The sequence below is a fragment of the Podarcis bocagei genome, assembly GCF_964188305.1.
Source record: "Podarcis bocagei genome assembly, chromosome: 2".
In the NCBI taxonomy this organism is placed as follows: Eukaryota; Metazoa; Chordata; class Lepidosauria; order Squamata; family Lacertidae; genus Podarcis; species Podarcis bocagei.
The window spans coordinates 13,904,850-13,919,296 of record NC_138126.1 but is presented as its reverse complement, the minus strand read 5'-3'; the positions used below and the strand labels follow the sequence as shown (position 1 = coordinate 13,919,296).

The window sequence follows — 14,447 nt, the reverse complement described above, 5'->3', positions numbered from 1 at the left end:
TGGTGATTTGTTCAGATGCAACTTTGCAAACCTAAGCTTTGCTGCCATGTTCTATTTAGAGGGAAGAGGCTTTCTCCTGACAACCCTTCCCAGCATATTCAGACTTTTTCTGATTGTACTGTCATGAACTTTAACATTTAACATGCTAACTGAGGCCTGTAGAGCCTGAGATGTAACTCTTGGGTTTTTTGCAATTTCTCTGAGCATTGCACGGTCTGACCTTGGGGTGAATTTGCTGGGAAGTCCACTCCTGGGAAGGTTGGCAACTGTCTGGAATGTTTTTCACTTCTGAATAATCTTTCTGATTGTAGAATGATGGACTTTAAATTGTTTGGAGATGGCCTTATAACCCTTCCCAGTTTCGTGGGCAGCAACAATTGCTTATCGAAGAGCATTGCTGAGGTCTTTCCTCCTTGGCATTGCAGTAAAACACAAATGTGTGCATTCACAGTTTTCCCCGCACTTGGTGCACAGATATGGCTTCTCTCCCGTATGGGTCCCCTCATGGGCGAAAAGACTCGAGCTCTGGCTCAAACTCTTCCCAAACTCTGTGCATTTGTACAGCTTCTCTCCCATGTGCATCCTCTCGTGTGCCAAAAGACCCGACCTCCGGTGGAAGTTCTTCCCGCAGTCCAGGCAGGTGAATGGTTTCTTGCCAGTGTGGGACCTCTCATGCACCACGAGGGCTAAGCAGTTATTAGGCTTGTCTTCCTGGTCATAAGGAGGAACAGGGATGTCCTTCTGTTTCCCGTGCCCACCTGAGTCCTGGCAACTTCCAGATGTTTCTACCATCTCATGGATGTCCCAGTTGTCTCCTCCAAGGGCTGCTCCGTCTGCCTCAGATTCTTCCAGGCTGAGCTGGCCCTCATTCTTCTTCTCACTCAGCTTTCCATCACCTGCTGAGAGAAGCAGAAAACCTTGATGTCATGAATCCAATCCTTGAGCTTTGTGGTGTTGCAGCTAATGAAACCTTCAGCCATGGAATTAAATAACGAAGGGCCCCAAAGAGCTTGGGGTCGCCTTGAAGACTAACTAATTTATCATGACAAAAAGCCAAGAACAACTAACATGCCTCCCTCTGGATGGTGTTGAATTCCAGTAACCATCAGCCCCAGTCAACATGGTCAATAGCCTGGGAAGATCAGAATTGAAGCCCAGCAAAAACTGGAGAACCACATGTTCTGTCCAACCCCTAGAGTAGAGCCCAGCAGCACATGCATGGAAGCATCAGCGCAGCACAAAAAGCAGAACTTGCATTAGGAATCTTTCAGAGAGAGATCAAAAAATAAAGCTGCCAATAGCACAATGCAATTATGGTGTAACTACAATTGAAATGCTGTGTATGGTTCCTGTTGATGCACCTAAATTTTCTTTTCATAGAGTCTTGAACAGCCCTATGCCTTCCCTCATGGTGAGGAAAACCTAATAAAAGTTACTGAAAAATAATAAAGCATTGCTGATCATATGAAAATAAAAAGAATGTAACATTAGCTTGTCCAGTTCATGCAGGTTAGCAGATTTCAAGTGTTCTCGGTGCAGTATGCACACCCCCTGATAAGAGCATCCCTGAACATGTGCAGATGGCTTCTCTATATATCAAGAATTCCTAACGGAGGAGTGGGGAACCTTAGGAACCAAGAATTAAATGTGGCTGTCCAGGCCTCTCTATCCAGCCTTGGGAAGTCTCCCACTCTTCTCTGTCCCCACCCCACCAAGGTTTTTACATTGCTGAATGCACCCCTCTACTTGCCTGGTGCAGAGTTATGAAAAGAATTATCTGCCCCCTGCAGAGTTGGAATGTAGTCTACTACAGAAGATGTAAGGGTTAATTTCACTGATCTGCCCACTTTTGCCTGTGGCCTCACCTAGAGATACCGTATTTTTCACTTCATAAGACACACTTTTTCCCTCCTAAAAAGTAAGGGGAAATGTGTGTGTGTCTTATGGAGCAAATGCAGGCAGGAAGCAGGCTAGAAAAGCCCCTGAGAGCCGCGCACACGCTCCGCGTGGCTCTTGCGAGCTTTTCCCCAAGGAGGGAGAAGGGACTGACGCGGCCAGTCAGTCCCTTCTCCCTCCTCGGGGAAAAGCCCGCAAGAGCCGTGCGCTCTTTAAAGGGTGCGCGGCTCCTGCGGGCTTTTCTACAAGGTGGGGCAATTGCCCTTCTCCCTCCTGGGGAAAAGCCTGCAAGCGCTGCACGCGGCTCATGAAAGGGAGCGCTGAGCAGAGCCTGGGATGCATACAGACTCGGCTCAGCGCTTCTTTAAATTATTTTTTTTTCTTGCATACCCCTTCTAAAAACTAGGTGCGTCTTATGGTCAGGTGCGTCTTATGGGGCGAAAAATATGGTGTCTCATGAGAGAATGTGGCCCTTGAGCTGAAAAACGTCTCCGCTCCTGTCCTAAGTGGGCACAGTGGAACATCTAGGTAATCTAAAGCTCCATCACCTCTCGTTTTAAAAATTAAGTGCCTGGGGAAAATAAATCCTTACCTCATCTTTCTCCTGCTTTCAAGTTCTGCTCCTGCTCAGTGTCTGAGGGAGGCAGCTTGGTATCAGAAAGGTTTGTGGTCACTGCCTGCAGTTAAACATTAAGAATCATGAGTCAGAAAGGAGCAGAAAGGCTTAGAAACAGAAAGGTGTGGGGTATTTTAAAGACAACCCCAAAAGACACACTTCTCCCACCTAATGCTATCACAGTATGAATTGAAATAGAAAACTGAAAAGCAGGATGGGCCTATTTTTCAATGGAGGCTAACATGGCTGCTACTCATAGGTAAATGGAACCTCTAGCTTCAGAGGCAGTATACGACCAGATGTTTTTATTCTGCATTCAATATTATTTGCGCTCATTATGCTATCAGGGCAGTCACACACAAACCCACTTTCAATACAGTACAGCTGTACCTTGGTTCTCGAACACCTTGGTACCTGTACGTTTTGACTTCCAAACTCCGAAAACCCAGAAGTCTTCTGGTTTTCGAATGTTCTTGGGAACCTGAATGTCCAACACGGCTTCTGCAGCTTCCAATTGAGTGAAGGAAGCGCCTGCAGCCAATCGGAAACCGTGTCTTGGTTTTCAACCGTTTTCAGAAGTCGAACAGAGTTCTGGAATGGATTATATTCAACAACCAAGGTACGACTGTACTGCAAAAGCTTTGGGGCTTGCACACCTCTTCACCTGAGCTCCCCATCTTTCATTCTCCTGCTGCCTCAGCAGGAAATCCTTCACCAGGGTCACGACCCGAGCACAGCTCTCCGGGCATCGAACCCAAACCAAATTCTCCATTTCCCAGAGAAAAAGCACTGCAGCCTCCCTCAAAAAGTTTTTGAAATAAGCAGGTATATTTGTTCCATTATAATTTTCCCAAATAAAGGGAAAATTTGTCAAATTTTGTCAAAAGGTTACGGGGCAGCACCATAAAAAACATGAATGAAATTCAAACAACATATAAGTACAACGACAAAGGCTAGTGTTTTCATGGGAACTTAGGTTTTGTTGTACCTGCTGTGCAGCACTTTGATATTTTATGTGTGTGGACCATTTACAAACATCTTAAACAAATCAGTACAAATGTATGTATAGACCAGAGGCTGGGTAGCTATAGCCCTCCAGATGTTGCCAAACTACAACTCCCATCATCCCTGGCTTTGCTGACGGACCAGCACTGATCTGGAGGAGGGCCGCAGGCTCTCCACACAGTCGTAAACAGAGCAAGCTGCTAGTAGAAACATGGGAGCAATGTCCTGCAAAATAAGTTGACCACTGTACATGCAAGGATGCTAAATCTATGAAGAACACAATACACAGATATTTTTTAAGTGACACTTTAAAGATATATATGTATTCATGGTTGATTTCTTAACTTGGGGTGGTATCCCACAGTTATTTCTACTGAGAGCTGACCTACTGAAATTAACTGACGTGACTCATTTTGGCCCGTTAATTTTGATAAGAATAATTTAGTCGGCTACACGACAATTTGTTTCGATTTCTGAGAGTCAGACTGACATTCCATAATGATTTATTTATTTCCATCCAAAACATATCCTGAGATTGGGCTTCATTCTGTTTCAGAGCTGGGGACCTAGTCCCCTTCTCCCCCCTCGGTTTGCATTCTGGTGGGTGGCAGGCAGGCAGGCGGGGAAGGAGATCAGGGTGCTGTTAGCAGTTTTCCCCTTCGCACTGCCGGGTCTTCGCTTCTCCTGTGTCATTTCAGATTCCTCCTCTGCAGGGAGAGCTTCTCCTTTTCCCCAACCGCCCCCTTCCTCCTCCATCTCCATCAACGCACCTCTTTTCTCTCTCTCTTTCCCTGCACCAGCCAGCCGACGCCTTGGTGATGCAACCTCCTTTTCAAGAAATCTCTGCAGCCCAAACTGCCCAGAGGCTAGCAATATTTATAAATATATCTATTTTAAAAACCCCACGAAAGGGAAGGAAGCCCCACAAACCACCGAGTTTCCTACCACCTACAGGAAAAGGTAGATTTCTTCCCAGATGTCCAAGCCTCTCTGTAAAAATGCAGCTCTGCCGATTTAACCCTTGGGATCTCATTCTTGGGGGGGAAAGGGCATTGCCCATGGCGGGTTACAGCGATAGAAAATGCAATTATAAACACACATTAACCATTACAACGACAAATTACATACAAAAACAGGGAAGTATATAAGTCCACGCTTGCAACACTCCCAGCCTGCCACGCCCCCATTTCCTCCAGAAATGGGAAAATCCTGCTAAAATAACTATTACGGGCACGTGCAGAGAGCACTTCTTGTCTCAAAGCACACCAGCAACAATGTTTTCACAGCGCAGCGTTGCGCCGTCTCCCTTTCGCATCTCCGCAGGGTGACATTCCTCAAAGGGTTAAGGAAACGGCAACCGGTTGCCTAGACAAGACCCGGAAGCGTAGGAATGCTCCGCGCTTCCTGTTCCTGCGCGTCTCGATGGTCCGGGCTTGGGCATCGGAATTGGAGATTAGCCGAGGTTGCCCGCAAAGGTGAGTTGGGAGATGGCGGAGGGGAGAGCGAGAAGTTAATGGAGACGCTTCCTTCGGGCTCTTTGCCTGTTTCTGCTCAGGGTCTGCCCTGCAAGCAGCTCTCCCGGGGGCCTTCTGCTGAGAAAAGCTGGGAAAGGCTCAGAAAAGGGCAGCCAGGAAGGATCCAAGGGGGTTGGAGCAGTTTCCCCAGTGATGAAAGGGTGCAGCATTTGGGGGGCGGAGGGAGTAAATGGAGAGCCGGGAAAGGGGTGCATCAAATTAGGCACGGCGTTTGGGAGGAAGTGGCTCGAGAGACGTTTTACTCCGCCTTTCATGAAACCAGAACTCGGGGCCAAGCAGTGAAGCTGAGCGGTGAGAGATGCAGGGCAGACAAAAGGAAGGAGCATGTAATTGAACTATGCAGCATGTAATTGAACTATGGAGTTCACTGCCGCAAGAAATAGTGATGGGCACCGAGTTATTATTATTAACAACAATAATAGAATTTATATACCACCCTATACCCCGGGGTCTCAGGGCAGTTCACAGAATAAAATCAAGATATAAAACCACAAAATACCTAATAAAAAATAAAAACAGCAACCCATTACCCCCCCAAACCCCCACATTTTAAAAGGGCATAGGATGTAAATCGGATCAACCAAATGCGTGGTTAAAGAGGATGGATTTAAAAGAGGATTTGGCAAATTCAATGGGGGGGGTAAGACTATCATCAACACTAAGGACACGGATGACTCTGTTTCACAGCACTCATAGGTGCTCTGAAAGCACCTATGAAGGGCGTGGACAGGGTTGAAGAAGTATGCAACTTGGAGGGAGGGTGTGGCCTGGGGGAGAGACCTAAGGGCCAGACAGGAGGGTATTTGGCCCTCAGGCCTGAGGCTTCCTACCCCTGCTATAGACTGAGCGAGATGGGGGCCATTTGTGGCTTCCAATGTCCTGTCATTTCAGAAGATGCATTTCAACTTTTGTGTGGCTTTTCTGTGAAGTCGCCTGTCACCCATGATTATGCAAATACTCCCATTAAACAGTTAGAAAATGATTCTGTTCTGAGATGCTGATGTTTGCTCTCACCCTGTGTTCCCTTGCTAATACACAAAGGGAAGTGTGCAGCTGTGGGAGGGAGAGTCCCAGGCTCATGATATACCAGACTGATAAAATTCATTTTGAAAGGGGAGCTTATAATAGTTTATGTCTTTTAGATACCTTGGATATATGGACTGCCTCTGTTAATCTATGTGTTTACTTTAGGACTGATGGACTATTTTTATCATCGGTGTCAGCAATGGTTCATTATCCTTTTCTTTCTTTTTGGTATATTTGCAAAAAGAAATGCTGAAAAATAAAATAAGAAAAGATAGGGGTAGACAAACACAAGCCTTGATACATATGGCTGCTATTCTTGCATCATTGACCTGTGGTGGAACACACATACAAACCTCAATATTAGAGGGGCCCTTAGTTTGTATAATTAAAGTGACTTAAAGCACAATCTTGTCCTAGTGCAATAAAAAAAGAGAAGGAGATTTATAGTGGTTAGGGAAATGAGGAAAATGCACCGAATAGTGTGGGATAAAGAAATGATTAACAGGGAGATGTATAAAAAACACTACACAAGCAAATCAGAGAGAATGCTTGCTGTCATATTACTGCCTCACAAACAAATTGGGATGAATGCTCAGTAAATAGGTGGTCTGGAGGAGACCTAACTTATCTTAGGATGCCAAGATTTTGCTATAAGCATACAAAACCTTTCACACATACAGTCATACCGCTGGTTAAATATCCTTCAGGTTGAGTGTTTTCAGGTTACGCTCCGCGGTGACCCGGAAGTAATGGAGCGCGTTACTTCCAGGTTTCGCTGCTCGCGCATGCGCAGACGCTCAAAATGATGTCACACGCATTCATGGAAGTGGTGACCCTTGCACGCACAGACGCGGGTTGCATTCACTTCAGGATGCAAATGGGGCTCCGGAACGGATCCCGTTCGCATCCAGAGGTACCACTGTATTTCAATTTTATTTTATTTTTCCTCAGACACTGCTGCCAGGAATAAAAATGGAGGAGCAGGACCTGCCAGGACCCAATCCAGCAAAGAGATCAGAAATGAGAGGAAAAGGCTCCCGTGCTGTCCAAACTGGGACTGCCAGGGAGTTTCCAGCTGAGACAACCCCGGGAATAATTAAGCATGAGCTAAACAAGGGGCCCCACCAGAAAACTCCACAGCAGGGGTTCCTGAAGTCCAAATGGTCTATGCGTTCAAGATCAAAACCCTCGCGGCTCTTTCAATCCCAGCCGCGGCTGGATGATGCTAATGACTTCCAGGCCTCCTTCAAGGCTGTCATTGACACCAGCCGGTGGCCAACAGGAGAGGGTGCGTCCCGTCGAGAAGCCCGCGGGGCCCATCAAAGGCTGGATCCTTTTGTGAAAGTGAAGGAGGAGATTCTGGATGAGGAAACTCTCAGCTTGGAGATTCGATGTCTTCGCTTCCGGCATTTCGGCTACCAGGAGACCGAGGGGCCCCGAGAGGCCTTGAGACAACTCCGGGAGCTCTGCCACCAGTGGCTGATGCCTGAGAGGCACACCAAGGAGCAGATCCTGGAGTTGGTGACCTTGGAGCAGTTCCTGACCGTCCTGCCCCTGGAGATGCAGTGCTGGGTCCGGGAATGGGGCCCAGAGACCTGTACCCAGGCGGTGGACCTTGCGGAAGATTTCTTGCTGAAGCCTCGCGAGGCCGAGAGGCCAGAGGAAAAGGTGAACAAAGGTTGAGCGAATTGACCTATGGGTCGTCTATGAGTGTGGAAAAGTTGGTCTGGAAACGTGTCTTGGTAAACACAGTTCAATAACACAGACTGTGTCCAGAGAGAAAAGTCTTGATAACACTTTACTAAGTATACTGAACAAAATGGTGTATAATTTGAGGAGAAAGGAAACAGAGGTTTTGTGTTTCAGTTTGGGCCTTGTACAGAGTGCCGGGAGACATTCAGTCAAACATATAGAGGTAAAACTCCCTTGGAACTGCACAGCCAACCAGAGCATGTGCTGTCTCACTAAAGATAATGCCACTGCCTGGTTGCTAAGTAATAACTCCACCTGTCCCCCTCTTGGCTAGTTGACTTTCATGCTAATCAAATTAACCCTAAATTACAAACAACCCCAGCAAGCATGACCAAAAGCCAGGGATGACAGGAGTCTGGAAGACAAAAGGTTCCTCATACCTGATACTACTTTTCAGTCATTCCATTCCTATCTGCTCCAAATTCCATTTTATGTGGAGGAAACTATTTTATGTTATTTAAGCCATTCACTATCAATAGATCTTGAAGCAGTTTACATTGAATTGGTTTACATGTTAAAAAATCCAAGAACATAAATATAGAATAAAACACAGAATCATAGAATCATAGAATCATAGAATCATAGAGTTGGAAGAGACCACAAGGGCCATCGAGTCCAACCCCCTGCCAAGCAGGAAACACCATCAGAGCACTCCTGACATATGGTTGTCAAGCCTCTGCTTAAAGACCTCCAAAGTAGGAGACTCCACCACACTCCTTGGCAGCAAATTCCACTGTCGAACAGCTCTTACTGTCAGGAAGTTCTTCCGAATGTTTAGGTGGAATCTTCTTTCTTGTAGTTTGAATCCATTGCTCCGTGTCCGCTTCTCTTGAGCAGCAGAAAACAACCTTTCTCCTTCCTCTATGTGACATCCTTTTATATATTTGAACATGGCTATCATATCACCCCTTAACCTCCTCTTCTCCAGGCTAAACATGCCCAGCTCCCTTAGCCGTTCCTCATAAGGCATCGTTTCCAGGCCTTTGACCATTTTGGTTGCCCTCCTCTGGACGCGTTCCAGTTTGTCAGTGTCCTTCTTGAACTGTGGTGCCCAGAACTGGACACAGTACTCCAGGTGAGGTCTGACCAGAGCAGAATACAGTGGCACTATTACTTCCCTTGATCTAGATGCTATACTCCTATTGATGCAGCCCAAGATTGCATTGGCTTTTTTAGCTGCCGCGTCACACTGTTGGCTCATGTCAAGTTTGTGGTCAACCAAGACTCCTAGATCCTTTTCACATGTACTGCTCTCAAGCCAGGTGTCCCCCATCTTGTATTTGTGCCTCTCATTTTTTTTGCCCAAGTGCAATACTTTACATTTCTCCCTGTTAAAATTCATCTTGTTTGTTTTGGCCCAGTTATCTAATCTGTCAAGGTCGTTTTGAAGTGTGATCCTGTCCTCTGGGGTGTTAGCCACCCCTCCCAGTTTGGTGTCATCTGCAAATTTGATTAGGATGCCCTTGAGTCCATCATCCAAGTCGTTGATAAAGATGTTGAATAAGACCGGGCCCAAGACAGAACCCTGTGGCACCCCGCTAGTCACTCTTCTCCAGGATGAAGAGGAACCATTGATGAGCACTCTTTGGGATCGGTCAGTCAGCCAGTTACAAATCCACTGAGTGGTAGCATAGTCAAGACCGCATTTTACCAGTTTCTTTACAAGAATATCATGGGGCACCTTGTCAAATGCCTTGCTGAAATCAAGGTAGGCTACATCCACTGCATTCCCTTCATCTACCAGGCTTGTAATTCTGTCAAAAAACGAGATCAGGTTAGTCTGACATGACTTATTTTTCAGAAATCCATGCTGACTATTGGTGATCACAGCATTCCTTTCTAGGTGCGCACAGACTGTTTGCTTAATGATCTGCTCCAGAATCTTCCCTGGTATTGATGTCAGACTGACTGGGCGGTAATTATTTGGGTCCTCTCTTTTCCCCTTTTTGAAAATAGGGACAACATTTGCCCTCCTCCAGTCTGCCGGGACTTCGCCTGTTCTCCAGGAATTCTCAAAGATGACTGCCAGTGGTTCTGAGATCACATCTGCCAGTTCTTTTAATACTCTTGGATGCAGTTCATCTGGCCCTGGAGACTTGAATACATCTAAACTGGCCAAGTATTCTTGTACTATCTCCTTAGTTATTCTGGGCTGTGTTTCCTTTGCTGAATCATTTGCTCCAAATTCTTCAGGTCGGGCATTGTTTTCCTTATCGGAGAAGACTGAGGCAAAGAAGGCATTGAGAAGTTCAGCCCTTTCTGTGTCCCCTGTTTGCATTTCACCATCTTCTCCTCTGAGTGACCCCACTGTTTCTTTGTTCTTCCTTTTGCTACGAACATACCCATAGAAGCCTTTTTTGTTGCTTTTAACCTCTCTAGCAAGCCTGAGTTCATTCTGTGCTTTAGCTTTTCTGACTTTGTGTCTACACGTGCTGGCTATTTGTTTGAATTCCTCTTTGGTGGTTTCCCCCCTTTTCCATTTTTTGTACACATCCTTTTTTAATCTTAACTCAGTTAAAAGTTCTTTAGATAGCCACCCTGGCTTCTTTAGGCACCTTCCATGTTTCTGTCTCATTGGTATTGCCTGATGTTGTGCTTTTAGTATCTCCCTCTTAACAAACTCCCAGCCATCATGAACTCCCTTTCCTTTTAGTATTACTGTCCATGGGATCCCACCCAGCACTTCCCTTTCAACAATTTGAGATGAAGAAAATCCAACTACACATAGGTCCCGCTTTCCGAACACAATGCGCTTCCCAGGAAATCATCCTTTAGGTGAACATTCGCATAATGAGCTGACAATTTTCATTATTTCTTGTGGGAGCATTTCTAATGTGTGTTCCCACCATACCTTCTTCCTAAAATGGCTGCAGCCAACCAGCAAAAGAGGGGCAAAGGAAAAACTGGTTTGTCTGCTGCTCCCTGATTAGTCCGATTTCTTTCGCCATGGTTTCTACTCCAGCAAAAGTACAAACAAGCAGGGAAGTGGGCAAACTCCATCTGTTCACATATCTGAATCAGCCAAGTGTGCAGCGAAGCTTGGGTATAACTCTCTGTGTAAAGAGAAGTGATTTTTTGCATAATGAGCTGGTGGATGGTGGGTAGGGCTGCCATATTTCAAACTGAAAATCCAGACAGAAAAGCTGTTGAGTTTTTTGGGCAAAATGCCATTTTTGAGCTATGCCAATATGGGTTGCCATATGTCCGGATTTCCCCAGACATTTTCCCGATTTCCACTCGGACACTGCTGCTGACTGCAGTATCCCGGTTATGTCAGGGAAAATCCAGTTGTATGGCAATGCTAATAGTGCAGCCTGAATATACATAAACAGTACAGTGCAATATCTGTATACGCAGCAATAATCGTATCATGATCCAACCTAGACTCTGCTTTCATAATCCAAGGCCTGTGTCGATGTGCCCACTCAGAGAGGGAGATGTGGAGAGTGTCAGCATGAGACTGGGTCTTCTTAGTGGTGGCTCAGTGCTTATGTAACAGTCTCCCCGGCTACACGTGTCTGGCAATATCACTATATTTCTTTAGGTGCAGGCAAAAATGTTTCTCTTCAGCCAAGCCTTTTTATAATCTGTAGCCTCCCGCAGTGGGAGTGATTTTTTTGCTTTTACAGTGGAACCTCTGGTTACGAACGGGATTCATTCCGGAGGCCTGGCCGTATCTCAAAATCTTCGTAACCGGAGGATTGCGTCTATGCATGCGGCGCCGCAGAGCGCTTCTGCACATGCGCGAGCGGCAAACCCACTTTCGGGTTTGCCGCTTCTGCAACCCAAGGATTACGTTACCCGAAGTGTAACCTGAGGGTCCACTGTACTGATTTAGTTTTATGTAGGTGACCTATGTGCTATTTTTGGTAAGTCACTTTGAGTTCCTTTTTGTAAAAGTGGCTAATGAGTTTTTAAAGTGACTAATAAAACAAATAATACAGATTTAACATCTACAGTTCTAAATCTTTTGTTGTTCTTCGGTTTCAGATATGGGGGCCTTTCACAAATGTGGCCATTCATTCGCCCGCGTCAGAGGAGGATTCCTCAGACACTGCTGAAATGCAGATTTGCACAGAGGTCAAGGAGGAAGCAGATGAGATCGACTTGCTGGGTCAAGATTTAGGTTTGAGTCCTTTGACTACGAAGCTTCTTAGCTGGTGATGCTGGGGATTGAACGTGGGGTCATCTGCATTCAGGGCAGATGCTCTACCATTGAGTTAGGACCTTTCCCATTCTAAATCATGGTATTCAGAATCTTCTCTCTCATTTCTTGATTCTCTTATTTCTTTCAACAGATGACAGGCATGAACTGGAAGATGCAGAAGGGATCTTTGAAGAGGAAACAGTTGAGCAAGTAGTTGTGGCTGGAGTATCCCCAGAAAGAGCCAAGGGAGATTTATTCCAGGATCCTGAAGTCGACAAGAGACCTGGAAGCCAGGAGGGGCAAGAAAATCGCCGGGACAAGCACCCGAGGAAGGCGGCAATACCATCGGGGCAACGCAAGAAAGGCAACAGGGGCTTGAACCAGAATACCTTCCAGCACGGAATCCGCCAGATCTTTGATCTCCTGGAGAATCAGAAGCAGCAGGTGAGGGAGAGGCCATACAAATGCACATACTGCAGGGAGAGTTTCCAGAACAAATCCCACCTGTCGATTCATGAGAGGACCCACACCGGAGAGAAACCGTACGAATGCCTGAACTGCGGGAGGTCGTTCTCCCAGCACTCAAACCTCCTGAGGCACGAGAGGACCCACACGGGGGAGAAGCCCTACAAGTGCGCCGACTGTGACAAAAGCTTCAACCAGAAGGCCACCCTTGTCATCCACCAGAGGACCCACACGGGAGAGAAGCCGTACCAGTGCTCAGAGTGCGGCAAGAGCTTCAGCACCAGCTCCCAGCTCATCACCCACAAGCGGATCCACTCGGGAGAGAAGCCGTACCAGTGCTCCGACTGCGGCCAGAGCTTCAGCCGAAGGCCGCACCTCGTGGTGCACGAGAGGACCCACACCGGAGAGAAGCCCTACAAATGCACCGACTGTGGGGAGAGCTTCAGAAACAGCTCGGTCTTCAACGTTCACAAAAGGACCCACACGGGAGAGAAACCCTACAAGTGCTCCTACTGCGGGCAGAGCTTAAGCCGGAGGACCAACCTCATTAAACACGAGAGAATCCACACGGGAGAAAAGCCCTTCAAGTGCCCAGAATGCGACCTCAGCTTCCGGTCCAGCACCTTGCTGAAAGCTCATAAGAGGACCCACACAGGGGAAAAACCGTACAAATGCCTGGAGTGCGAGAAAAGGTTCTGCGGTCTCACGGGTCTTCGTAAACATAAGAAAGTCCACACCGAGAAACAGCCATAAGGGTGGGCCTGAGGATATAAGCAGGGCTGCGATGAAGTGAAAAGGGTTCAAATCACAGGCGCTGGCCTTAACTGGCCTGGGAGCTGTGCATCTTAAGGACCACCACCTTCTGTTTATGTGCCCTGCTCACGCTCTTCAACATCTAAGGCCCCACTCTATGTACTGCTGCCAAACAAAGTTCAGCAGACCTCTGTTAAGAGCAGAGCCTTTTTTGCAGCTGCACCACGGTGCAGAATGCCCCTGCCTCAAGAGGTTCTGCCAAGCCTGGACACTGTGCTCATTGAATCCCCAGGCCAAAAATTGAGGTTGGTGTGGCACTGCCCCATTCATCTCGATTGAGTGGCCTCTGCTGGTCAAGAAGGAAGCAATATGTGGTTGTTTCGATTGCATGATCCTTAGTTTTAGGCTAAGTAGGGCATGGGAACTAGAGGGTTAAGCCAAAGGCCTCATAGAAAAGGTGGGATTTGAGGGTGGTTGTTGATCCATTCCTCCCTGTAGCTCATTTTTTTATTGTTAGGGGTGGCTGTTTGTGTGTGTCTCCTGCTGGGAAGGGATTTGGGTCATTTTACCAGCTCCTGTCTTGTACCATTAGACCAGCTCCTCTGATGAATTTTTGCATTTATTAGTTGCTTTATATTGTCTTTAACCTTTATTTGTAAGCCACTTTGAATAATCATTGATAAAGAGGAATTTGAGTTACTGCTTTGTTGTGTGGGTATCTGTGTATGTATCGTAATTAGAGAGGTAAAATTTCCGGAAATTTTGAAGCCATGAGAAAAAAATGTTTTCCCCCTGTTTCCCCCCAGAAAAAATAGAAATTTTGGGAAAATGGGGGGAAAGTTCATTGTGGAGTAGTTTTACAAATTGTGTGAAACGCAGTGAATATAAAAGTTTTATGCTTGCAATAAAACAGGTAACCACCCCCCTTTCCCTCAAAAGCACCAAAAAAAAGCAAGAAACCATCAACATAAAAAATAATCAGATTTGCCCCTTAGCGCCAACAGCAAATAAAGTTAAGGTCCACCTCAATATTTAAGCTCCATAGAAGGTATACCCTTTGAGTGGTGCTTTAAAAAGAAAGAAACAGAAGACACAACATATAAATGCAGTTTATTCTATCTCATTTTCTGAACCACTGCTATCAATTTACTGACCAGACTATAGGTAAACATTATGCTGTGATGGTGGAGAACATTAATAAGAATCATTTAAGGGTTACAAAAGAGAAACTAATTTGTCAGACAAATTTACC

At 46.2% G+C, this 14,447-nt stretch overlaps 1 protein-coding gene across 1 annotated transcript; it reads left to right on the top strand.

Moving 5' to 3' along the window:
• Window positions 1-4,897: 4,897 nt before the first annotated feature.
• Window positions 4,898-13,894, top strand: LOC308580596 (uncharacterized protein). Its single transcript, XM_081182487.1, has 4 exons — window positions 4,898-4,992; window positions 7,030-7,746; window positions 11,821-11,956; window positions 12,129-13,894. The coding sequence occupies exons 2-4, from the start codon at window positions 7,051-7,053 to the stop codon at window positions 13,193-13,195; spliced, it is 1,899 nt and encodes a 632-aa protein (XP_081038613.1). The 5' UTR covers window positions 4,898-4,992; window positions 7,030-7,050; the 3' UTR covers window positions 13,196-13,894.
• The last annotated feature ends 553 nt before the right edge of the window (window positions 13,895-14,447 follow it).

Bases quoted from the DNA above. Each gene is read 5' to 3' on its own strand.
- LOC308580596 (XM_081182487.1), top strand. From the start codon at position 7,051: ATGGAGGAGCAGGACCTGCCAGGACCCAATCCAGCAAAGAGATCAGAA. The intron at 7,747-11,820 runs GTGAACAAAGGT...CTTCGGTTTCAG, and splicing joins CCGAGAGGCCAGAGGAAAAG to ATATGGGGGCCTTTCACAAA. The intron at 11,957-12,128 runs GTTTGAGTCCTT...TTCTTTCAACAG, and splicing joins CTTGCTGGGTCAAGATTTAG to ATGACAGGCATGAACTGGAA.